Source organism: Hyperolius riggenbachi, chromosome 3, assembly GCF_040937935.1.
Source record: "Hyperolius riggenbachi isolate aHypRig1 chromosome 3, aHypRig1.pri, whole genome shotgun sequence".
NCBI lineage: Eukaryota > Metazoa > Chordata > Amphibia > Anura > Hyperoliidae > Hyperolius > Hyperolius riggenbachi.
In genome coordinates, this window is record NC_090648.1 from 385589312 (window position 1) to 385614875 (window position 25564).

At 46.5% G+C, this 25564-nt stretch overlaps 1 protein-coding gene across 4 annotated transcripts in view; it reads right to left on the reverse strand.

Moving 5' to 3' along the window:
- PTPRO (protein tyrosine phosphatase receptor type O) overlaps positions 1-25564 on the reverse strand; it is a 203120-nt gene that overhangs the window by 96881 nt on the left and 80675 nt on the right. For all 4 annotated transcript variants that reach the window (XM_068277393.1, XM_068277392.1, XM_068277391.1 and 1 more), the window contains exons 7-9: positions 23029-23225; positions 20348-20468; positions 12794-12987 (exon numbers count right to left, since the gene is read on the reverse strand). In XM_068277393.1, coding sequence (XP_068133494.1) covers positions 12794-12987; positions 20348-20468; positions 23029-23225 — 512 coding nt within the window. The remainder of the gene's footprint in view (positions 1-12793; positions 12988-20347; positions 20469-23028; positions 23226-25564) is intronic.

Genomic DNA, 25564 nt, shown 5'->3' on the forward strand with positions numbered 1-25564 from the left:
ACACGGCTTAGCCTGACTAATATAGCATTGTGTGTACTGCCACTGTGCACCTCGCTCAGCCATGCTATATATAGCATTGTGTGTACTGCCACTGTGCACCTCGCTCAGCCACGCTATATATAGCATTGTGTGTACTGCCACTGTGCACCTCGCTTAGCCACGCTATATATATAGCATTGTGTTTTCTGACACTCTGTGTACACGGCTTAGCCTGACTAATATAGCATTGTGTGTACTGCCACTGTGCACCTCGCTCAGCCACGCTATATATAGCATTGTGTGTACTGCCACTGTGCACCTCGCTCAGCCACGCTATATATAGCATTGTGTGTACTGCCACTGTGCACCTCGCTCAGCCACGCTATATATAGCATTGTGTGTACTGCCACTGTGCACCTCGCTCAGCCACGCTATATATATAGCATTGTGTCTACTGCCACTGTGCACCTCGCTCAGCCACGCTATATATATAGCATTGTGTTTTCTGACACTCTGTGTACACGGCTTAGCCTGACTAATATAGCATTGTGTGTACTGCCACTGTGCACCTCGCTCAGCCACGCTATATATAGCATTGTGTGTACTGCCACTGTGCACCTCGCTCAGCCACGCTGTATATAGCATTGTGTGTACTGCCACTGTGCACCTCGCTCAGCCACGCTATATATAGCATTGTGTTTTCTGACACTCTGTGTACACGGCTTAGCCTGACTAATATAGCATTGTGTGTACTGCCACTGTGCACCTCACTCAGCCACGCTATATATAGCATTGTGTTTACTGCCACTCTGTGTACACCGCTCAGCCAGACTATATACCGTTGTTTACTGACACTCTGTGTACACCGCTCAGCCAGACTATATACCATTGTTTACTGACACTCTGTGTACACGGCTCAGCCTGACTATAAAGCATTGTGTGTACTGCCACTGTGCACCTCGCTCAGCCACGCTATATATAGCATTGTGTTTTCTGACACTCTGTGTACACGGCTTAGCCTGACTATATAGCATTGTGTGTACTGCCACTGTGCACCTCGCTCAGCCACGCTATATATAGCATTGTGTTTACTGCCACTCTGTGTACACCGCTCAGCCAGACTATATACCGTTGTTTACTGACACTCTGTGTACACCGCTCAGCCAGACTATATACCATTGTTTACTGACACTCTGTGTACACGGCTCAGCCTGACTATAAAGCATTGTGTGTACTGCCACTGTGCACCTCGCTCAGCCACGCTATATATAGCATTGTGCTTTCTGACACTCTGTGTACACGGCTTAGCCTGACTAATATAGCATTGTGTGTACTGCCACTGTGCACCTCGCTCAGCCACGCTATATATAGCATTGTGTTTTCTGACACTCTGTGTACACGGCTTAGCCAGACTATATAGCATTGTGTGTACTGCCACTCTGTGTACACCGCTCAGCCAGACTATATAGCATTGTGTTTACTTCCACTCTGTGTCTGCTGGGCCTGGGAACAGTAGTACACCGCTCACCCGCCACTGTATAGCATTGTGCTCTGTGTCGCTGCTGGGAATAGTGGTACTGTATAGCATTTCTGTGCTGCCACTGTACTGCTGCCAGTCAGCGTGTACTGTAAGGATAAGTGAAATGAGGAAGAAATCCGGTGAAAGAGGAAGGGGCAAGGGAAGAGGTGTTTCCCCTGACGGTTCACGTACAGGCCACAGGGGAGCACCCAAGAAAACCCACTCAATACCGCCCATGTTGTCCAGGACAACAACCCTCACAAATCCAAAAGAACAGGACCAGATAATTACTTGGATGACCTCTCAAGCGTCCAGCAGTGGGTTAAGCAGCACCAGCACATCACGCACGAGGTCCGAGTCCTCAGCCAGTTACAAGGAGCCAGTGGGCACAAAGCTGACACAACCGGCAGCGACACCACGCACACAACTGCCAGATAACCAGTCCTATGAATTACCTCAGGACACAATGGGGTATTCGCAGGAGCTATTCCCAGCCCAACAAACTTCCACCTATGAAAGGTCAATGGAGGAACAGCCAGAAATGTTGTGCCCGGATTCACAACCATTAACTGTGGGAAATGCACCGCGCACTGAAATACAAGGCGAGTCCGAGGAGGACTCGGAAACCCAAATCCCAGAGCAAGTTGGGCAGGAGGGGTTGCAATTGCAGGAGGTCGGCCGACAAGATCTGGAAGACGACGTTGGAGTGAGCTGCGCAGAGGTTGTTCTGGGGAGCTCTACTCCACGGCGGCGGCCCCCCACAATGACATATGACGAGTTTGAGGAGATGGAAGAGGAGGGTATGGACAATGTGGACAGAGACCCAGATTTTATTTGTGAACGAGAACATCGCCGTCGTAGCAGCAGCACAGATGAGTCTGTTGAAGAACCCACTGCTGCACGAGTTCGCCTTGTGCCACAAGGTAAGCGGCGCGCAATTTCAGGCACCACAAGCGTGGAAGTTAGAGTGAGAGGCAAAAGAGGAGGAAACAGAAATCGCCAGCAAGGAGGCAGGTGCTCCAAAGTCTGGGCTTTCTTTGAAGACTGCACTGAGGATGTTACCATGGCGATTTGCAAGGTGTGCAAGACTCGCCTGAGCAGGGGGAAAAGTATTAACAACCTCTCCACCACCAGCATGAGCCGCCACATGCTATCCAAACATCCCACTCTGTGGGCAAACGCGGCAGGACAGGGTACCAGCAACACTGCCTCCCTTGGGTTCACCAGACTCACCACCAGACCCGCCTCAGCAGCAGCAGTAGCCCAGCCATTGCGTGGTTCACAACATTCACAAACATCAGACGACGCTGACACTGTCACTTTCCGGAGTAGTGCTCTTGAGGTCTCCCAGTGTTCATCAAACACAACAACCAACAGCCCTTCCGTGTGCAGCGCTACGGTTCAGTTGTCTGTGTCGGAGATGTTTGAGCGCAAGAGGAAATTGCCAGCAAATGACCCCCGGGCCGTGGCAGTAACAGCCAGCATAGCCAAGCTTCTGGCCTGCGAAATGCTGCCATATCGAGTGGTGGAGACAAACAGCTTCAAGGGCATGATGTCAGTGGCCATCCCACGTTACGTGGTTCCCAGCCGCTACCACTTTGCGCGCTCTGCAGTGCCTGAGTTGCATGAGCACGTGGTCAGCAAAATAACCCGAAGCTTGAAGAATGCCGTTGCCTGCAAGGTTCACCTCACCACTGACACCTGGACGAGTGCGTTCGGCCAGGGTCGATACATCTCCCTTACCGCGCACTGGGTGAACCTTGTGGAGCCTGGCAGCGATTCCTCACCTGCTACGGCGCGGGTGTTGCCCACGCCGCAAACAGTTGCACCGCCGTCCCTCCCACTGGATAACAACAGCAGCACCTACCTCTCTGACTCCTTCTCCTCCAACGCATCTCAAAGCTGTACCTCTTTCGGAAACGCTAACCCAGCAGCAGTAGGATCGTGGAAGCAGTGCAGCACAGCTGTTGGCATGCGTCAGCAAGCGTTGCTGAAGCTGATCTGCCTTGGGGATAAGCAGCACACAGGGGAGGAAATTTGGAGGGGAATAAAGGAACAGACGGATTTGTGGCTGGCACCGCTGGACCTGAAACCGGGCATGGTTGTGTGTGATAATGGGAGTAATCTCATTCGCGCTTTAAGGTTGGCTAAGCTGACACACATCCCTTGCCTGGCGCACGTGATGAACCTAGTAGTTCAGCGGTTCCTGAGGACATACCCAGGCGTGGCCGATCTTCTGTTGAAGGTGCGTCGAGTGGCCAAACATTGTAGAAATTCCAGTAATGCTTCGGGGGCACTCGCCAAGATGCAGGAGCGCTTCAATCTCCCCCACCATCGCTTGCTGTGTGATGTCCCTACGCGCTGGAATTCTACGCTGCACATGCTAGCACGCTTTTGTGAGCAGAAGAGTGCAGTGGTCCAGTACATGACGGCGCAGTACCGAGGCGCATCCGGACAGCTGCCAAGCTTCTGTGGATCCGATTGGGCCAACATGTTGGACCTCTGCCAAGTCCTCCAAAATTTTGAGCAATCCACGTTGCTTGTGAGCAGTGACAACTCTTCAGTCAGCATTACCATACCACTGCTGTGTTTACTGAAGAGGTCGATGTTAAAAATCAAGGAAACAGCTGTCATGATGCAACTGGGGGAATCTGAAGGAGAAAACGATCAGCGTGATGGTACCAACATCAGGCCATCCGCCTCAGGGAACGCTGGCCCCAGCAGCTATGACGAAGAAGAGGAGGAGGAACAGCTGGAGTTGGAGCAGGAATTTCATGCCACCACTGACGAGGGCCAGAGCGGTGCACGTTGGACTTCCACAATTCAACGCGAATGGTCAGCAGAAGCAGACCAGGAGGAAGGTGACGACTATGATGCATCACAACAACTATCACAACGCTCACAAGAGGATGATGAGGATTCTGGTAGGACTCTGGCACACATGGCTCAATTCATGCTAGACTGCATTGAACGTGACCCACGCATTGTGCGCATTCTGGACAACACCAATTACTGGGTTTATACCCTTCTGGATCCACGGTACAAACACAATGTTCCAAAACTGCTTGAAGAAAGAGTCAGACAGGTCAAAATGGAAGAATACCAGCAGGCCCTTGTGGAGACTTTAGAGAGGAGATTGACATCCTCCCCCTCCTCTAGCCAGTTGTACGCAGACAGACTGACTTCCGCAAACCCAGGACGACCAGGAGGGCAGCAAACAACGCAAGCCGCAGCTAGTACCCAAAAGGGAACGGTATCGGCAGTGTCCTTGGAGTGGGAAAATTTTCTGACACCCATGCAGCAGCAGCCCACTGAACAGCAAGCGTGCAGATCCACCTCCAACACCGATCGCCTGGAGAAGATGGTCAAGGACTACATGTCAGATGACGTAGCTGTGTCGAACAATCCATCTGCACCCTTCAACTATTGGGTATCGAAGCTAGACACCTGGCACGAACTGGCAATGTACGCAATAGAGGTGCTGGCTTGCCCGGCAGCCAGCGTTATGTCGGAACGCTGTTTCAGTGCTGCCGGAGGCATCGTCACAGATCGGCGTATCCGCCTCTCTACAGAAAATGCAGACCGTCTGACTCAAATTAAAATGAATCAATCCTGGATTGGAAATGACTACGCAACACTCCAGGACCCCAACCAAGTAACATGACCAATGAACATCTGGGATGGTGTAGCGTTTCCGGTCCCTGTTTATTGAACCTCTCATCTGTATTACATTTATGACTGCATGGCGGCAAAAAGCATTGCTGCTATATCCGCACGCTTTTTGTCCTCATGCAAGGCCTGGGTTGTTGTGTCTCAAAAACCGTGGCCTTCTCCTCCTGCGCCTGCTCCTGTTCCATCACGTCTGCTGCTGCTGGGTTAGCGTTGCCGCGTGGTCCCTGTTTATTGAACCACTTATCTTTATTACATTTATGACTGCATGGCGGTACAAAGCATGCTATCCGCACGCTTCTTGCCCTCATGCAAGGCCTGGGTTGTTGTGTCTCACAAAGCGTGGCCTTCTCCTCCTGCGCCTCCTCCTGTTCCATCACGTCTGCTGCTGCTGGGTTAGCGTTGCCGCGTGGTCCCTGTTTATTGAACCACTTATCTTTATTACATTTATGACTGCATGGCGGTACAAAGCATGCTATCCGCACGCTTCTTGCCCTCATGCAAGGCCTGGGTTGTTGTGTCTCACAAAGCGTGGCCTTCTCCTCCTGCGCCTCCTCCTGTTCCATCACGTCTGCTGCTGCTGGGTTAGCGTTGCCGCGTGGTCCCTGTTTATTGAACCACTTATCTTTATTACATTTATGACTGCATGGCGGTACAAAGCATGCTATCCGCACGCTTCTTGCCCTCATGCAAGGCCTGGGTTGTTGTGTCTCACAAAGCGTGGCCTTCTCCTCCTGCGCCTCCTCCTGTTCCATCACGTCTGCTGCTGCTGGGTTAGCGTTGCCGCGTGGTCCCTGTTTATTGAACCACTTATCTTTATTACATTTATGACTGCATGGCGGTACAAAGCATGCTATCCGCACGCTTCTTGCCCTCATGCAAGGCCTGGGTTGTTGTGTCTCACAAAGCGTGGCCTTCTCCTCCTGCGCCTCCTCCTGTTCCATCACGTCTGCTGCTGCTGGGTTAGCGTTGCCGCGTGGTCCCTGTTTATTGAACCACTTATCTTTATTACATTTATGACTGCATGGCGGTACAAAGCATGCTATCCGCACGCTTCTTGCCCTCATGCAAGGCCTGGGTTGTTGTGTCTCACAAAGCGTGGCCTTCTCCTCCTGCGCCTCCTCCTGTTCCATCACGTCTGCTGCTGCTGGGTTAGCGTTGCCGCGTGGTCCCTGTTTATTGAACCACTTATCTTTATTACATTTATGACTGCATGGCGGTACAAAGCATGCTATCCGCACGCTTCTTGCCCTCATGCAAGGCCTGGGTTGTTGTGTCTCACAAAGCGTGGCCTTCTCCTCCTGCGCCTCCTCCTGTTCCATCACGTCTGCTGCTGCTGGGTTAGCGTTGCCGCGTGGTCCCTGTTTATTGAACCACTTATCTTTATTACATTTATGACTGCATGGCGGTAAAAAGCATGCTATCCGCACGCTTTTTGTCCTCATGCAAGGCCTGGGTTGTTGTGTCTCACAAAGCGTGGCCTTCTCCTCCTGCGCCTCCTCCTGTTCCATCACGTCTGCTGCTGCTGCTGCTGCTGGGTTAGCGTTGCCGGTCCTTGTTTAGGGAACCTCTTATCTTTATTACATTTATGACTGCATGGCGGTACAAAGCATGCTATCCGCACGCTTCTTGCCCTCATGCAAGGCCGGGGTTGTTGTGTCTCACAAAGCGTGGCCTTCTCCTCCTGCGCCTCCTCCTGTTCCATCACGTGTGCTGCTGCTGGGTTAGCGTTACCGGTCCCTTTTCCTGGAACCTCTTATATGTATTACATTTATGACTGCATGCCGACAAAAAACATGTTACCTGTGCAAAGAAAACAGACATTTCCCGCATTTAAAAGACAGTTTTCCCTTTGAAACTTTAAAATCGATTTTCTCAAAAACTATAAGCTCTTTTTGCTAATTTTTTTTTTCCTCTTGTACCCACTCCCAAGGTGCACATACCCTGTAAATTTGGGGTATGTAGCATGTAAGGAGGCTTTACAAACCACAAAAGTTCGGGTCCCCATTGACTTCCATTATGTTCGGAGTTCGGGTCGAACACCCGAACATCGCGGCCATGTTCGGCCTGTTCGGCCCGAACCCGAACATCTAGATGTTCGCCCAACACTACCCAAAACTACTTGCTGTACCCACAAAGCCTTGCACTAATGGAAATTGAAAATGGCAATCTCTGTTAAAATCCATAGCACTAAATACCACTCATAATGGTACGTTTATTTTTAATCTTCATGCAATGTGTATGCTGTAACTCATGAAGTAACCGAATTAAAGAGCAAGTAACAGCAGTGCCAGCCTTTCTCCTCCTTCTCTCTTTTTGTATTAGTATCCGCTGCACAAAGCCAGAGCATGCTGATGATACTGGCTGAAGAGGAGTGGTGTTTTTAGGTGAATTCTCCCCCATCTTTGATTTGCATCTAAGCTGTAGTGCCAACAGTCCTTTCATTACCACAAATACACACACACACAGCCCAGACGACCAACGTAGACACACACACCTTGTATATGCTCATACATCCCCACAGATGTGCACAGAGGCGGCTCCAGCTTCAAATTTTTACAAAGGGAACACTGTGGCTGGCAGGTAGGGCCCATATGGGTGATCAAAATTGATGTTTCTATGGTGAGCTTTAGATATTTTTTCCTAACTCAGGTGATAAAATTGGGGCTAACTAGTTCAGCAATAATATGAACCAAATGTAAACATCACAAACAGAACTTGAAGGCTTTTGAGCAGAGCAGATTATACAAATGATGGTGCTATTATTGAAGAAAATGTACCTACAGATATACTTGGCTATTTTGCTAGCATGCTTTAATCCTTACTTGCTAGCAAGCTGCTCATGTGTGGGCAGATCACAGACAGGTATGAAGACAAATCCACAGCGCTTGGTGATCAGTTAGGCATCTGCAGTATCACCACAGTGCTCAAAAATTAACATATTATAGTGACCATCACCAAGAAGCAATATGACAACAGGTCACTTTTCCATCCAAATAAAAACGATTTATTTCTAAATGCATTAAAAAGGCACATATACAATAACTTACTTCAGGGGTCCTTTTGACAGGGACCCTTAGTAGATTGTATCACTCATACACAAAGAGTACACTCACGGTATCAGACAAATGCCCAGTCTCTAGTTTCGACCGGTTCCGGCCTTGCGCCGTTGTCAGTGAACACTGGAGACTGAGCTTGGATGGAATATATAGGCATTGACTTACATTGATAGTAATCCGGGACCGCCGCAGGCTCTAACGGGGGTAATTCAAAGCTGCCGGTTTCTCTGGGAGCTGATAGGCGCATAGGAGTCACATAATGACACGCTATGATCTCTGGGAGTAGTATACATACACCAGAGACTAATCGCATGTTGGCCACTGGTTGCTGGCTGTCACGTGGGAACGGGCGCACTGGCTGACGGGAGGTGTAGTTCTAAAGACCCTCCCATAGCCCATCTATGCCGATGCAAGGTTATTATTGTCGCATTCTATTATGAAAGTGCAGGCTATATTGACACGCATGCGGACTAGTAAAATTAAAAGTAGCAGAGTGAGAAAACACGGAGAAGCCGCCGCGTGTACTGGCGGCAGGGCGGCTGATTCCGCGTCCAGCACGGCGGTTTCCGCGCAGCAATGCATGTCTGGGTCGGCTGGGGTCTCTAGTGCACCTGGACGAAGAGCTACGCACGCGCACGCCAGAAGTCAGGACCTTTATGCCAGCAGGAGATGTGTCAGCTGATCAGGATGATCAGTTGATTGGCTGAGTGGCTTGGGCGGGGCGGCAGAGTCCTGCAACTATATATACAGCTTGCTTGTCAGTTGCTGGTTGTCTGCCGTTGCGATCACTACGTGTAAGTACTCAGACCTTAGTCAGATCCAACAGTGTGTTTGAACCAGGAGGACCTGGGAATTCACACTGAGCCAGATTACTTGTATTATCATTCTGTTATACTTCAGACTAGTTCCAGGGTGTAGAGACCACGGACCTCACACCCAAGACTAGGGAACTTGTATTATCATTCTGTTAAACTTCAGACTAGTTCCAGGGTGTAGAGACCACGGACCTCACACCCAAGACTAGGAAACTTGTATTATCATTCTGTTATACTTCAGACTAGTTCCAGGGTGTAGAGACCATGGACCTCACACGCAAGACTAGGGAACTTGTATTATCATTCTGTTATACTTCAGACTAGTTCCAGGGTGTAGAGACCACGGACCTCACACCCAAGACTAGGGAACTTGTATTATCATTCTGTTATACATCAGACTAGTTCCAGGGTGTAGAGACCACGGACCTCACACCCAAGACTAGGCATTGTTTGATATTTGTTATGACCTGTTGCTTTCCTGACTATCTCTCTGCTTTCTGATTCGGTACCACGCATATCTGATATCACGTTGCCAAACCCGGCCTGACTTGGATACCGAATCAGCCTTCTGTCTTTGTACTTTATCTGTCTGTGTGTTGTCGACCTGGCTTGCCCGATCTCGAGAGCTATCTCTCCCCACTTAAGAGATAGTCTCCAAGATCAGTCAGTGACATCCACCTTCAGGTGTCACTCACTCTCTGGTCCTTCCTACCTTCAGCCTGACTCCACCCCTTGGAGAGTCTCAGGCTGCTGGAAGGTTTCTGTACCCTCCATAGCAGTATCTTCTGTACTGCTTAGGGTCACCTGTTCATCAGGTGGATTGCTCAAAGTCATACTGTTACACCAAACACTCACCATATATATATATATATCTAGAGGTGTCCAGAGGTTAGCACTATATCTGTATTATTGGTGATTCTGCAGATCATCCATAATCAGGTATAGATTTGTATTCTTGGTGATACTGCAGATCACCAATAATCAGATTCTCTCTGCGTGCCGACACCGATCGTTACAAGCAGATATAAAAAATATATATGTATGGAAACACTAATACAAGATTTAAATCACATCTTAAATCACACAGTATAATCGTCAAAGATTAATAAATAAACTAGTAATACCGTGTTTCCCCTAAAGTTAGACATCCTCTGAGAATAAGACCTAGCAGGAATTTCAAGAATGCTTGAAATGTAAGACATCCCCCGAATTTAAGCCCTAGCTAGCAGCCCACATGATACCAGCAAGTCACGCTGAATACAAATCAAATCAAATCAAAGATAGCTTTATTGACATGACCAAGATTCAATACAGGTATTGCCAAAGCAAGGGGAAAAGGGGGACATGGAAGGGGGGTGGGGTAGGGGAACAATGGCTAAGCAGTCTGTGGACATTTTTTAGGTTTACAGTTCCGTTATTCTCCTCTCAGTCTGTGGCATGCTGTGACATAGCGCACAGCGAATGTCACTGTGGATTCCTCTTCTCCCAGTAGGATATATGTTTTTCTCTCATCTTCTAATGTGACAAAGTCTGGGAATAGTTCCAACAATTTCTTAAAGTAAGTTTCCCTGGTTGCAGTAAATTTGGGGCAGTGCAGCAGGAAGTGGCTTTCATCCTCAAGGGTCTTCTGCTCACAGTGTTGGCGCAGTCTCTCCTCCCTTCCTCCCTATCTGTGTCTCCCAGACTCTATTTCGAGGTTGTGAGCACTCAATCTGTAGACACTCAGGATTTTCCTCTCTTGAGAGTTTTGGAGCTTTTCCAGGTATGGGGCCATTTTATATTCTCTTTGTAGAGACTGGTATATGGTTAGCTTTTGTGTTTTATTTCACGCCTCCATTTTTCCACATAGTCCTCTTTGATCTTGGCTGTGGTCTGTTTTATCCGGATTAGTTATGACCTGTGGGTCGAGGGTTGGAGGGAGTATAGAGCTGACCACTACTTTCAGTGCACACGGCTTTTCTTGGTATTCATTGTGCAGCATGGCTTTGTAGTGGGGTGAGTCAGGGCTGCTGCTCTGTAGGTGGGCCCAGAAGGACAACACTCTCTTCTGTATCTCAAACAGTAATGGGAATCTCCCCAGCTCAGCTCGGCAGACATTGTTTGAGGTAGTCCAATGGACATGGAGAAGGTGTTTGCAGAACTCGAGGTGGAATACTTCTGTTGGGCTGGATTCCAATTTTGATTGGTCTGGGTAGGTGGTGGGGCTCCATACTTCACTTCCATAAGGTAGGATTGGGGTGATGACACTGTCAAATACTTTCAGCCAGACCTTTACTGGTGGTTTGAGGTGGTATAGTTCTTTCCTGATGGCATAGAACGTTGGGCATGCTTTGGCTTTTAGCGCCTCCATAGCTGGCTTAAGGGTTCCTGATTGGTTGATTTCCAGACCAAGGTAGGTATATTTATTAGTTCTGCTGATTTCACAGTCATTGAGTATACAAAGCCTGGATACAGGAGAGCAGCAGTATAATGTGAGTTCTACACAGTCCTATATCTGTGTCAGGCAATTTGTGTTTTTGTTGGAGCCAGCCCTCCTGATCTGTTGTGATAAGCATCAGCAGCACTTCATCTCTTTCCAGGACACACACACAGCTTATCTTATGCTCTGGGGAGCCTGACAGAGTTCTCTGCCTGCAACAAATAGACCAGCAGAATCAATTTCTTGTAAGTGAGAGCCAATATCTGCATACCACAAGCTCCTATTGCAACGCCGCAGTGGTGTAGCAATAGGCGTTGCAGAGGTAGAAACCGCATTGGGGCCCTTGGGCCGGAGGGGCCCTCCCTCAACCACAGTATTTGCTCTTTATTGGTCCTGTGCTAATAATTAATCACTTCTATAGATACTTTGAATAGTGGTAATTATTAACAAACTGTTCCCCAGCCCCATTTTGCACCTCTAATGCTGTGGTTGTCTTTGATTGGTTTTGGTGCGCCGTATCAATTGTTATGTATATAGTGCTTGGGGGGGCCATATGTAAAACCTGCACCGGGGCCCACAGCTTCTTAGCTACACCACTGGTTGCACGTGTTTTAGCATGGCATACAGTATGTACATTTTCTATAGGAAAACTACCAGTATTTGCCCAAAAATAAGACAGCCTCTAAAAATAAGCCCTAGCACATCTTTTAGAGCAAAAATTAATAACAGTGTCTTATTTTCAGGGGAAACGCGGTATAAAATTGTAAATTTAAAAATGTTCACATGATTCGTCCAGGCCAAAGCCTTCTAATGTCCACAAAAGTTATTGAACTTATGAATTATCTATAAAACAGTTTGTATTAAAGTCAATGTTCAGACCCCTAGGTTGCATAGTCACTAATGTAAAAATCCATTTTGTGTTAAGTTTATACACGTCTCTCTCCTTGTTTGTCCCCCTCCAGTCAGGTTTCAGCTGGTCAATAATACAGTATTTTAGTACAGAGGGGTCTTTGCTATGAGCAATTTTAAAATGATTAGACAGACAAATCATTCCAGCTCCCAGCCTGTGTCACACGACAAGCAAGGGGAGGAAAAGAGACAGGAGAGAGAGAGAAACAGTGTGTGTGTGTAATTCCTTATCTTAGTAGCTAAGCATTGCTGGAGATTCGAGCTAGTATTATACAAAAAGGAAGTTTTGAATCAGGATTATTATGCTGAGGTAGTGCCCCAGTGTAGCGCCACCCACGGTGCACACATGTGTACATTCATAAGTTTTAGTAAACTCTAGCATGTTGATATTTTGTATATACTATAAAATATGAGAATATTTTACCACTGTAGATGTTAAGGACACAGTTGCAGCAATTTCATAATAGGGTGTCCATTCAGATGTCATGGTTACAGGATTAAAGTAAAACATTTCCACAACATATTTCCGGAATGCGCTATGATATGGACGGCTCCAACTCAGCACTACAGCTGACGGTCCCAAAGGGTAAAGCACTAAATCTTTTACTCCAGTTGGCTCTGTGGATTGAAAAGCAGATAATTCAGTAGGACACACAATATGCATACTATATAATACACTTGCATGGTGAGTTACAGGGATGATCACTTTATCCTACATTAATACTCCTCAAGCAAGACCCATGAATAAATGTGATTAGATTGATCAGATGAGTGATTTGTAAGTCTCTAAATGACTCCATGCAATCATGTGACTATTGCTCACTAAACTCCTTTAGGGCCTAAGCTACAGTGACCAGTATTTTCTGGGTCCAACCTGGGACGGGGATTGGGGGCGGGCGTTGAAAAAATGGGCATGGCCATGACACTGTATGGGCGGAGCGTAACCCCAAAGCAGCAAATATAGTCAACTTTGACCATTAAATAATAAATGTAGCAACAGTTACCCCAGACACCAGAAAATAAACGCAACTTGGGCAACATTTCAGCAAAAAAACAAACGCAATTTAGGCAACATTTCAGTAGTAAACAAACGCATTTTGTGCAACATTTCAGCAGAAAACAAACGCAATTTGGGCAACATTTCAGCAGAAAACAAACGCAATTTGGGCAACATTTCAGCAGAAAACAAATGCAATTTGGGCATCATTTCAGCAGAAAACAAACGCAATTTGGGCAACATTTCAGCAGAAAACAAATGCAATTTGGGCAACATTTCAGCAGAAAACAAACGCAATTTAGGCAACATTTCAGCAGAAAACAAATGCAATTTGGGCAACATTTCAGCGGAAAACAAGTGCAATTTGGGCAACATTTCAGCAGGAAACAAACGCAATTTGGGCAACATTTCAGCAGAAAACAAACGCAATTTGGGCATCATTTCAGCAGAAAACAAACGCAATTTGGGCAACATTTCAGCAGAAAACAAACGCAATTTGAGCAACATTACAGCAGAAAACAAACGCAATTTGGGCAACATTTCAGCAGAAAACAAACGCAATTTGGGCAACATTTCAGCAGAAAACAAACGCAATTTGGGAAACATTTCAGCAGAAAACAAACGCAATTTGGGCATCATTTCAGCAAAAAACAAACGCAATTTGGGCAACATTTCAGCAGAAAATAAACGCAATTTGGGCATCATTTCAGCAGAAAACAAACACAATTTGGGCAACATTTCAGCAGAAAACAAACGCAATTTGGGCAACATTTCAGCAAAAAATAAACGCTATTTGAGCAACATTTCAGCAGAAAACAAACGCAATTTGGGCAACATTTCAGCAGAAAATAAACGCAATTTGGGAAACATTTCAGCAGAAAACAAACGCAATTTGGGCAGCATTTCAGCAGAAAACAAACGCAATTTGGGCAACATTTCAGCAGAAAACAAACGCAATTTGAGCAACATTTCAGCAGAAAACAAAAGCAATTTGGGCAACATTTCAGCAGAAAACAAACGCAATTTGGGAAACATTTCAGCAGAAAACAAACGCAATTTGGGCATCATTTCAGCAAAAAACAAACGCAATTTGGGCAACATTTCAGCAGAAAACAAACGCAATTTGGGCAACATTTCAGCAGAAAACAAACACAATTTGGGCAACATTTCAGCAGATAACCAACGCAATTTGGGCAACATTTCAGCAGAAAACAAACGCAATTTGAGCAACAATTCAGCAGAAAACAAACGCAATTTGGGCAACATTTCAGCAGAAAACAAACGCAATTTGGGCAACATTTCAGCAGAAAATACACGCAATTTGAGCAACAATTCAGCAGAAAACAAACGCAATTTGGGCAACATTTCAGCAGAAAACAAACGCAATTTGAGCAACATTTCAGCAGAAAACATAGGCAATTTGGGCAACATTTCAGCAAAAACAAACGCAATTTGGGCAACATTTCAACAGAAAACAAACGCAATTTGGGAAACATTTCAGCAGAAAACAAACGCAATTTGGGCAACATTTCAGCAGAAAACAAACGCAATTTGGGCAACATTTCAGCAGAAAACAAACGCAATTTGAGCAACATTTCAGCAGAAAACATAGGCAATTTGGGCAACATTTCAGCAAAAAACAAACGCAATTTGGGCAACATTTCAGCAGAAAACAAACGCAATTTGGGAAACATTTCAGCAGAAAACAAACGCAATTTGGGCAACATTTCAGCAGAAAACAAACACAATTTGGGCAGCATTTCAGCAGATAACCAACGCAATTTGGGCAACATTTCAGCAGAAAACAAACGCAATTTGAGCAACAATTCAGCAGAAAACAAACGCAATTTGGGCAACATTTCAGCAGAAAACAAACGCAATTTGGGCAACATTTCAGCAGAAAATACACGCAACTTGGGCAACATTTCACCTGTAAATAAAATAATTTACTCACCTGACAGAAGTCCCCTCTCCCGGCCGGCCTCTGGCACGCAGCTCCCCTGGAGATATTGCTCCTGCATATCTCCCGCAGTGAATGGAATAGCAGGGCTATGGGAAGATGGAGCCCGAAGCCCTGTACTCGAGACACAAATAGTCTCCAGTACAGAGCTTCGGACGCCATCTTCCCCTAGCCCTGCTCTGCCTGCCGCAAGACTATGCAGGCTGGAGCGGGGCTGCGGGCTATGAACTGGCGCGGCGTCTATTAGACGCTGCGGCCAGTTCATGCAATGGACGGTGGCCAGAGTCCCGAGGCCGGGACGTTTCCCGGGACCTAGCGCAGCCTGGGACAGGGGACCCCGAATCCGGGACCTGTCCTGAGTAAAGTGGGACGTATGGTCAGCGTACCTAAGCACACTGGTGATACTCTCGGCCTTTCAGCAAAGCGTATAAGTCTGTAACATTGATGTGTTGCTGAAAAGCGTTCAGAAGCATGTTAGCGTGTTCAGGCCCTTAGTGCTTTAACATCTGTTTTCTGTCTCTCACTTTCTTTTTTTTTTTATTATATTGCAGATTTCTCATAATTCAATAACTCCTCATTCCTACTTGAGGCAAATGTTCACTGATAACACACTGGCAACTTGTAATTTTGTCATTTCAAACAAACATTTGCTCAATCTGGCATTGTTTTTTTTTTTTTTTTGTGAGTAAGCAAAAAATAAAATGGTGTGGGGGTATATACTACCTTCTGACATACTGGCTGGTAATTAACAGTGAGACATCCAGTGGGTACTTCTCAACTCTTATACAATAATAAAAATTGAAACAGCGCTCACAGTTTATCTGGCAGACGAGTCAAGTGCTAAAGTCCCACACCGCACTCCGTTGACACAAAAAATCTGCACAAACTTTCTATACACTGATATCTCACAGTCTATAGTGAACTTTGTGTACAGTTCTCTAAAAGATCAATGTTGTGGAAGTGCAGCAGGACACACTAGGTTACACTAGTTCAATCAATTACAACAGGACAGTCCGTGCTCTTCCTTCAATGTAGTATTCAATTATGTTGGTAAATAAACCCCCTTAGGGTACAGACTCACCAGATCTTGAGGTTTAACGACCAATACTCGCATCCGGGGTGTAGGCCCCCCGTCGCCACTCGGGCACCGTGTCAGTCATCTGGATGACGCCTCGTGACCTGCTTCCTGATATGGATTATGCTTGTAAAACAATATGAATGACAGAGGACCAGCCTCTAATAGCGCATTACTCCTTTAATAAAAGATCAATAAAATGTCCATAAAAACAATATTACGGCACTATAGCGGGTATAGTTACACAACTGGGATAGGAGGAGTTAGCTCCCGGGTGGCCCACTGAGAGAGGAGTGAGTACAAGCCAGGCGAGGAGTCATCCAGACGACCGACACGGTGCCTGAGTGGCGACGGGGGGGACTACACCCCGGATGCGAGTATTGGTCGTTAGACCTCAGGATCTGGTGAGTCTGTACCCTAAGGGGGTTTATTTGCAAACATAATTGAATACTGCATTGAAGGAAGAGCGCGGACTGGTCTGTTGTAACTTCTCAACTCTTATAGTGCATTATGCCTGCAACTTAGCAGGCAGTTGTCTTGCAGGGGGTGGGTAGCACAACTTTCTCTTATCACAAAGCACCATGACCACTGTTGGGAGCTCAGAAGCTTTTCAGGAACCCCTTGGCCCCGTGTCTAAGAATAAGGTGAGAATTCATAGGGGTATGAAATTGATTTTTTGGAGTGATCAAGCACCCAATTTGCTCCAATTTTACTTGTCCTGCTTCTGATACATTTTCCCCCCTGAAAGGAGTATCTGTCTTCTTAGAGCACTACTTGCCAAACTGGTGTAATCCTACTGGCTGCTCCTATTTATAGACTTCTGGGGAATGATGCAGTAGATGCTACTGAGTTATATCACTGGAGATTACGCCACTTACATAACAAAGCTGAAAGTTTGGCAAGCAGGACAAATGTTCAACGCACAAGCCTGGCTGTCAGATTTTCTATTTTGACTATTGATGAGCTTTAAGATGAAAAAAATATTGATATAACTGTGTGGTTGATTTCCCTTCACCCCCTGTATGCGTACGTTAAAAAAGGGCGCCGGGAAAAAAGGGCGCAGGGTTTTAAACGATAAGCATAAATAACGTTTAAAAAAAATTATGCTATATTTCGTTTAAAAATAATATTTTATAAAGTTATAAATCATTAAATAATGTGTATGATATCGGCATATGTAAAAACGTTAATCTTCCCTGTTTAAAAAGTGAAATCTATAATAACGTTTATAAAACACTAATAAGAATTTTACTAAAACTATACCTAACCCTACTCTCACACAGAACCCTCCCTGTACCTACCTCTAACCCCTAGACCCACCCCCTTGGTGGTGCCTAAACCTAAGACCCCCCTGGTGGTGCCTAGCCCTAAACCCCCCCTGGTGGTGCCTAAACCTAAGACCCCCCTGGTGGTGCCTAAACCTAAGACCCCCCTGGTGGTGCCTAAACCTAAGACCCCCCTGGTGGTGCCTAAACCTAAGACGCCCCTGGTGGTGCCTAAACCTAAGAATCCCCTGGTGGTACCTAAACCTAAGACCCCCCTGTGATAAGCATTAATAATGTTTTAAAAAAAATATTGTACTGTTTTTCTTTTAAAAATAGTGTTTTTAAAAAATATTGTACTGTTTTTCGTTTAAAAATAATGTTTAAAGAATTATAATTTTATAAATAATGTGTAATCATGAGAAGCAGTTATAAAACATTAAAAGTCTCCATGCGCCGGTTTTAAAACGTTATTTTTCTCCGGCGCCCTTTTTCCCTGTTGGGCGCCCATTAAACGATATTTATTATGGTAGTGAATGGCGGCGCCCTTTTTGTCCACCTGCCTCATGCGCCCAAATTTCCTGCCTCCCCCTGTATAAAGGGCTGTTGTGGGATCTATAGTGATCATTTGCTGGGACAGGCTACGCATTGTGGGAACAAGTTATTGGCCAAGTAGAAAGAGGTTACCATGCTCCCATTCTTTTCCTGCTGGCCTGCCCTGTCGGTTGTACTATTATTATTATTATTTTTATTATTATTTAGTATTTATATAGCGCCGACATATTACGCAGCGCTGTACAGTGTATATACATATATATCTTGTCACTAACTGTCCCTCAAAGGAGCTCACAATCTAATCCCTACCATTGCCATATGTCTATATTATGTAGTGTAAGTACTGTAGTCTAGGGCCAATTTTTAGGGGGAGCCAATTAACTTATCTGTATGTTTTTGGAATGTGGGAGGAAACCGGAGTGCCCGGAGGAAACCCACGCAGACACGGAGAGAACATACAAACTCTTTGCAGATAGTGCCCTGGCTGGGATTCGAACCAGGGACCCAGCGCTGCAAGGCGAGAGAGCTAACCACTACGCCACCGTGCGTGCTATGTACTATCATACTTCCTTGTTCTTACCAAAATCTGGCCACATGGTGAGTATGGCTGCAGAGTTTGAGGAAAATATCAGGGAGATCGGGCAAATTCTCAGTGAGACTAAACTTGTGGTTATCGCTCGCTCATCCCTAGTAATGAGAATGCTGGTGGCAAGAAGTGTTGAGAATAACGGTTGTAATGTTGGAGTGGAATTGATGGAGAGGTTAGGCTGAGTCTGGTGGTGTGTAGCCGAGGCAAGATTAGTGATGAAGATAATGGTTTAGATTAGTGATGGAGAGACTTGGGAGAGGGAATGGTGATGGAAAGTTTAGCTTGATATTAGATATAGGGAGGTTCAGGTGAGATTATTGGGAGGAACCTGGAAAAGATATAAGTAAGATTAGTTAAAGGGATACTGTAGGGGGGTCGGGGGAAAATGAGTTGAAGTTACCTGGGGCTTCTAATGGTCCCCCGCAGGCATCCTGTGCCCACGCAGCCACTCACTGATGCTCCGGTCCCACCTCCGGTTCACTTCTGGAATTTCAGACTTTAAAGTCAGAAAACCACTGTGCCTGCGTTACCGTGTCCTCGCTTCCCCTGATGCCACCAGAAGCGCACGACGCAGGCACAGACCATACTGGGCCTGCGCAGTACACTCATGGTGCCTTCAGTGGGAGTGAGGAGACGGCAACGCAGGCACAGTGGTTTTCAGACTTTAAAGTCTGAAATTCCAGAAGTGAACCAGAGGCGGGGCCGGAGCATTGGGGAGTGGCTGCGTGGGCACAGGATGTCTGTGGGGGACCATTAGAAGCCCCAGGTAACTTCAACTCATTTTCCCCCGACCCCCTTACAGTATCCCTTTAAGGTGGACATTATGAAGCCTAGCAAGTGAGACAGTGGAGGAGAGGTTGGAGTAAATGTGTGGCGTTAATGGGGTTGAAATGGTGGGGAAAAATTGAAAGTGAAATTAGGGGTGGAGAGGTTGGGGTGAAATTGCACTGTAGATTTTAGAACTGGGAATGGATGTAAAAATGGGAAGATGACAAAAATGCTGGAGATATTGAGCTGGCAATGGTGGGGTAAGGCTGAGCTGAGACTAGTTGTGGAGAGGCTGGGAATGAGGCATCACTAGAGAATTTGAGGGTGGGTATGGTGATTGCAAGGAAAGGTGAGATTAGTCCTGAAGAGGTTGCAATGAGGTTAGTGGTCAAAAATTTGAGATAATGGGGTAAAGAGGGAATGGTAGTTTGATCATAGAGAAGAGATTAATGGTTGAAATGGTTAAAAGAAAAATTAGTTCCAGAGAATCTCGTAAAAGGGTATTGGGGGTAAGTGGAAATGGTGACAGAAGGCTGGACAACAGTTTAGTAATGGAAATGTTTGGAGTGATATTAATGCTGGAGAGTTTCAGTGCGGCAACGGTGATGAGAAGAAATTTGCAGTGAAAAGGTGAAGTATGACCCTGATACTGTTATGTATGTACTCAAGAAAAAAGAGATACTGCACATAAAGATTTATTTTATGTGTTTGGCTAATGATGATGATTATTATTTTTTTATGCAGAAAACTGAATACATTGTTGAAGACGTACCAATAGAGAAAAGAAGTGGGTCTGATGGCGGTCCAGTCAATGGGGCTTTCTGCAAGTTGACAACTACTCTGTACTGGGCACCAGGCACCAAGTTTGTGATGATATTCCCAGTTAAATTGACCTAAAAATACAGAACACAGTCATCTAGTATGAATATTTAGTTCTCTGACTTGCTGCTTTGATTAGCAAATGCCTCCCACATAAGAGTTACTATAATTTGAAATTATCATTTGTAATTCTTTTGCATGACAGTTTTTTGATGAACATTATACACAGTGCTGGATCTTTGCCAAGCAACCTGTTTTATTTTATGTAGAGAGAAGGGAGGAGGATAAGCAGGTGGTGCTATCGGAGTTGCTGCAGGAACAGCGATGGTAGTTGGTTCTAGTACCCCTGAACCAGGACTTGGAACAATACACTTTTCATACTGTTTTATGTATGGTGGTGTGACAAATGTGACAGCACCATCCTTCCCCTCCAGCACCCTCGCTCTGCTCAGCCCAAATATTCTACTGAGCAGAACGTCGATGATGGGTGTGTTACTGCACAGAGCACACAAGGGAGCTGCTCTGTGTGTGTCTGTGGTGATTGAGGTCAGAACAATATTTTACTAATACAACTATGAGTGCATCGTTCTGACCTCAATTACCACAAGCCCGCACACAGCACAGCATCTCTGTGTGCTGTGTGCAGTAACACATATGAGGCCAGGGGGCAGAGCTAAGGACAGGCAGAGAGGAGGAAGAACTACCACTTCCTCCTCACCCATCATCCACAACTGAGTAGAGCGGGGGACACAGGGGGAGCTGGAGGCGGAGAAGGATGGTGATGTGACATGTCACAGCACCACAACTAAGACTGTATGAAAGTATATTGTTCAGTTCCGGGGTACTTTAAGGCTACTTTCACACCAAGACGTTGCGTTTTAGGGGACGTTATGGTCGCATAACGTGCCCCTAACGCAACGCCTGGTGGTGTTGAAGCAGGACACCAGAGTGAGCTGCGTTATGCAGCTCTTTGTGCGCTCCGTCTGTCTCTGTGTGTCTCCGTGGCGCTGATCGGCTTGCAGGACCACGTGATGCGGAGTGTTCCACTCCGCATCACGTGGTCCCACCAGCCAATCAGCGCACAAAGCAGCCGCTCCAGGAAGAAAACACTGCACGTCAGCAGTGCAGTAAATATTAATTAGCCATGTGGCTAATTACTGCACATAGGCAACCAGTCTAACGTGGCTAGAGTCGTGTAGAGGGCACAGTATGCTGCACTTTCTCAGAACGTGCAGCGTTACAGTGTAACGCAACGTGGGCACTGTGAACAGCCCATTTAGTTTTCAGTGCTGTGAGTTAGACTGCATTACAGGCTGCACTAACATGCGCCTGTAACGTCTTACTGTGAAAGCAGCCTAAAGGACTATTCTAGCAAAAAAGTAAGCAGTTACAATGTCAGAACTGACATGTTTTGGACTAGTCCATCTCCTCATAGCGGATTCTCAGGGTTTTATTTTTTTCCAGAAGCATTTTCTGAATGGCAGTTGCTAAGTCTGGCAAATAGTAATATACTAGCTAACCTTCCTACTTACTTGCACACTATGTTGGCAGTTATACTTAACTGCCGTGCAGGAAATGCTTTTGAAAACAAAGAAAGCCCAGATAATCCTCCATGAGGTGATGGACTAGTCCAACACCTGTTGGTTCTGTCAGATTTTAACCACTTTTTCTGCTGTAGTCCAACTCGGCAGATAATCAAAGTGTAGGCCATTGTTGATGAAAGATATCTGTACTCAGACTAGATCTGTACCTAAAATCACCGTGAATGGTAGTCTTGTGCTATAAAAATGTGTTGCTAAATTCTGCAACACCTGAGTTGGGAGTGATGATCCCAAATTTTCCTTAAAGAGAAACTGTAACGAAAATCTTAAAATTTAAATCACATACAAATGAGAAGTACATTTCTTCCAGAGTAAAATGAGCCATAAATGACTTTTCTCCTATGTTGCTGTCACTTATAGTAAGTAGTAGAAATATGACATTACTGACAGGTTTTGGGTTAGTCCATATCTCCATAGGGGATTCTCAGCATGGCCTTTATTCTTTATAAAGACATTCCCTGAAAAAGATTTATACAAAGATGCTGGCCTGCCTTCCTGGTCACTGCACACTTTTTGGCAGTTGGACAGAGCAACTGCCATTCACTAAGTGCTTTTAAAAAATAAATAAAACCCTAAGAACCCCCTAAGAGAAGATGGGCTAGTCCGAAATTTGTCGGTAATGACAGATTTCTACTACTTACTGTAAGTGACAGCAACATAGGAGAAAAGTAACTTATGGCTCATTTAACTCCGGAAGAAACGTAATTCTTATTTGTATATGTTAACATATATCTTAAATGTTAAGATTTTCGCGAAAGAGGTCCTTTAAGCATGAATGACGAAATGTGTTGTTTAAGAGAAAATAGTAAAGCTAATACAAAAGCTGCCACTTCTCAGTAACTCAAGCCTTACACTTAAACCTGTTTCTTAAAATGCAGCAAGCAATGGTGATGTAGCCAATGGTTAAACTTCCCTATCTGCAGTAGCTGGACACCAAAGCTCTAAACACTTTCCACTCACTGGAGGAATGAAAAACCGCTGCCAAAAATTTGCACGATAACTTACATGTAAAAATATATAAATATCTAGTTACCTCCTTGCAGTAATTCTTCTCCAGTCTCTGACTTTCCTTCTGCCTCTGACATGTCAGCGATTGGACAGAAACAATATTGTCAGTGGCACCTGTCAAAGAGGGCATCCATGACACCAGTGCTGTCGTAGAATTCCGGACTGTCACCGTCACATTCTTTGGTTTTTCTGTCAGTTCTTCAAACCATTTCCCATCAGGACCTAAGAAGACACAGAAAGTAAAATATGGGGTGTATTGGTACCCTGATATGCTCCAATTACTTTAAAAAAGAACAGTATAGTCCAGTCATCAAATGGTGTTGGTTGAATATAACTTTGTTTGGTTCGAAGACAGTTCAGCCAAACAAGTCAAAATGTTTGTGATTTGGATGAGATCGATTATGAACACCAATGAAATCAGGGGAAAAAAAATTCTGCCATTTTGTCCTGACCTCTGAAAGGCAATTATAGCAGGCAAATCTAACAAAATATCATGCAGGGCTTGATCTGTACTCTTTACCGCCCAAGGCCAATGTCACCAGCCACCCCCCTTCAGTATAGCTAGCGAGATTACCCCTATCCAGTTCCCTCCAGTATAGGTAGCCAGATATACCCCTTCCCTCTCGTATAAGTAGCCTGATGACCCCTTCCCCTCCCGTATAGGTAGCTAAATGACTCCCTTAATCCCTCGCTTACCCATTCCCCCTATTTTAGTACAGCTTGCCTCCACACTGCTACAGCCATCAGTGTCACTCACTTCTCTGCTCATCTCCAGTGCAGAAACTTCCTCTTCCCCTCCGTCTCCAATGCTGCCCAAGTCCATAGCTGCCAGCCACAACGCCAACGTGAACAGAGAGCAAGGTGGCCACTGCACAGGTGGCTGGCAGCAGGGAGATTAGGCGCTCACCTGATCTGCCTGCATTGCAGCATTTGCAAATGCTGCACCAATTTAGCCCACTTTGGTGCCCTTGTTCCTGTGGTTCCCTAGGCCATGGCCTAGGTGGCCTTGGCCTAAATCCAGCCCTGATGTCATGCAAAGCCCACCATACATATCTGAGGAAAATATATATTTTTTAGGAGAGGAAAAAGCGGAGAGTAGCAAATTTGTGTGGCTTCAAGGGCGACAGAAACAAGATGAAAAACTGTGAGGAAACGCGGAAAGCCGACGCGTGTGCCAAGAGCTAGGCGGCTGACTCCGCGTCCTACGCGGCGGTTTGCACGCGTCTGGGTGTGTGGTGGAACGCGGAAAAGCCGCCGCATGTCCTGACAGCAAAGCAGCTGTTTGCATGCAGCAGCGTGTGCTTGGTGTGGCTGGGTCTGTTAGTGCACTTAGGCAGATGGAGAGCTATGCACGCGCGGGCCTGAATCCAGGACCTTTATACTAGCAGGGGAAGTGTCAGCTGATCAAGAAGGTCAGCTGATTCCTGCAGGACTCATGATTGGCTGAATGGTTCGGGCGGGGCGGCAGTGTCCAGCAACTATATATTCTGCTGCTTGGTCAGTTGCTGGTGGCCTGTCGTTGCGATCACAATGTGGGAGCACGCAGACCCTTAGTCAGATCCTTAAGTGTGCCGGGACCAGCTGGAGCTGTAATCCTACACTTAGCTAGATTCTGTTGATAGCTTAAAGTACTAGTTTGATTGTGATTATCTGTTATGACTTTCTGCCTGTCTGACTACTCTCCTGATATCTGATCCTGTACTTTGTTTGTCTGTGAGTTCTCGACCCTGAGAACTATCTCCATCGATAGGAGATAGTTCATGCCTTGTATGTGCTGGGCACCTGCTCCACAGGGCCAGCTCTGTATGTGCTGGGCACCTGCTCCACAGGGCCAGCGCTGTATTTGCTGGGCACCTGCTCCACAGGGCCAGCTCTGTATTTTCTGGGCACCTGCTCCCCAGGGCCAGCACTGTATTTGCTGGGCACCTGCTCCCCAGGGCCAGCGCTGTATTTGCTGGGCACCTGCTCCCCAGGGCCAGCGCTGTATTTGCTGGGCACCTGCTTCCCAGGGCCAGCGCTGTATTTGCTGGGCACCTGCTCCACAGGGCCAGCGCTTTATTTGCTGGGCACCTGCTCCACAGGGCCAGCTCTGTATTTGCTGGACACCTGCTCCCCAGGGCCAGCACTGTATTTGCTAGGCACCTGCTCCCCAGGGCCAGCGCTGTATTTGCTGGGCACCTGCTCCCCAGGGCCAGCGCTGTATTTGCTGGGCACCTGCTTCCCAGGGCCAGCGCTGTATTTGCTGGGCACCTGCTCCACAGGGCCAGCTCTGTATTTGCTGGGCACCTGCTCTCCAGGGCCAGCACTGTATTTGCTGGGCACCTGCTCCTCAGGGCCAGCGCTGTATTTGCTGGGCACCTGCTCCCCAGGGCCAGCGCTGTATTTGCTGGGCACCTGCTTCCCAGGGCCAGCGCTGTATTTGCTGGGCACCTGCTCCCCAGGGCCAGCACTGTATTTGCTGGGCACCTGCTCCCCAGGGCCAGCGCTGTATTTGCTGGGCACCTGCTCCACAGGGCCAGCTCTGTATTTGCTGGGCACCTGCTCCCCAGGTTCTCCAAGCT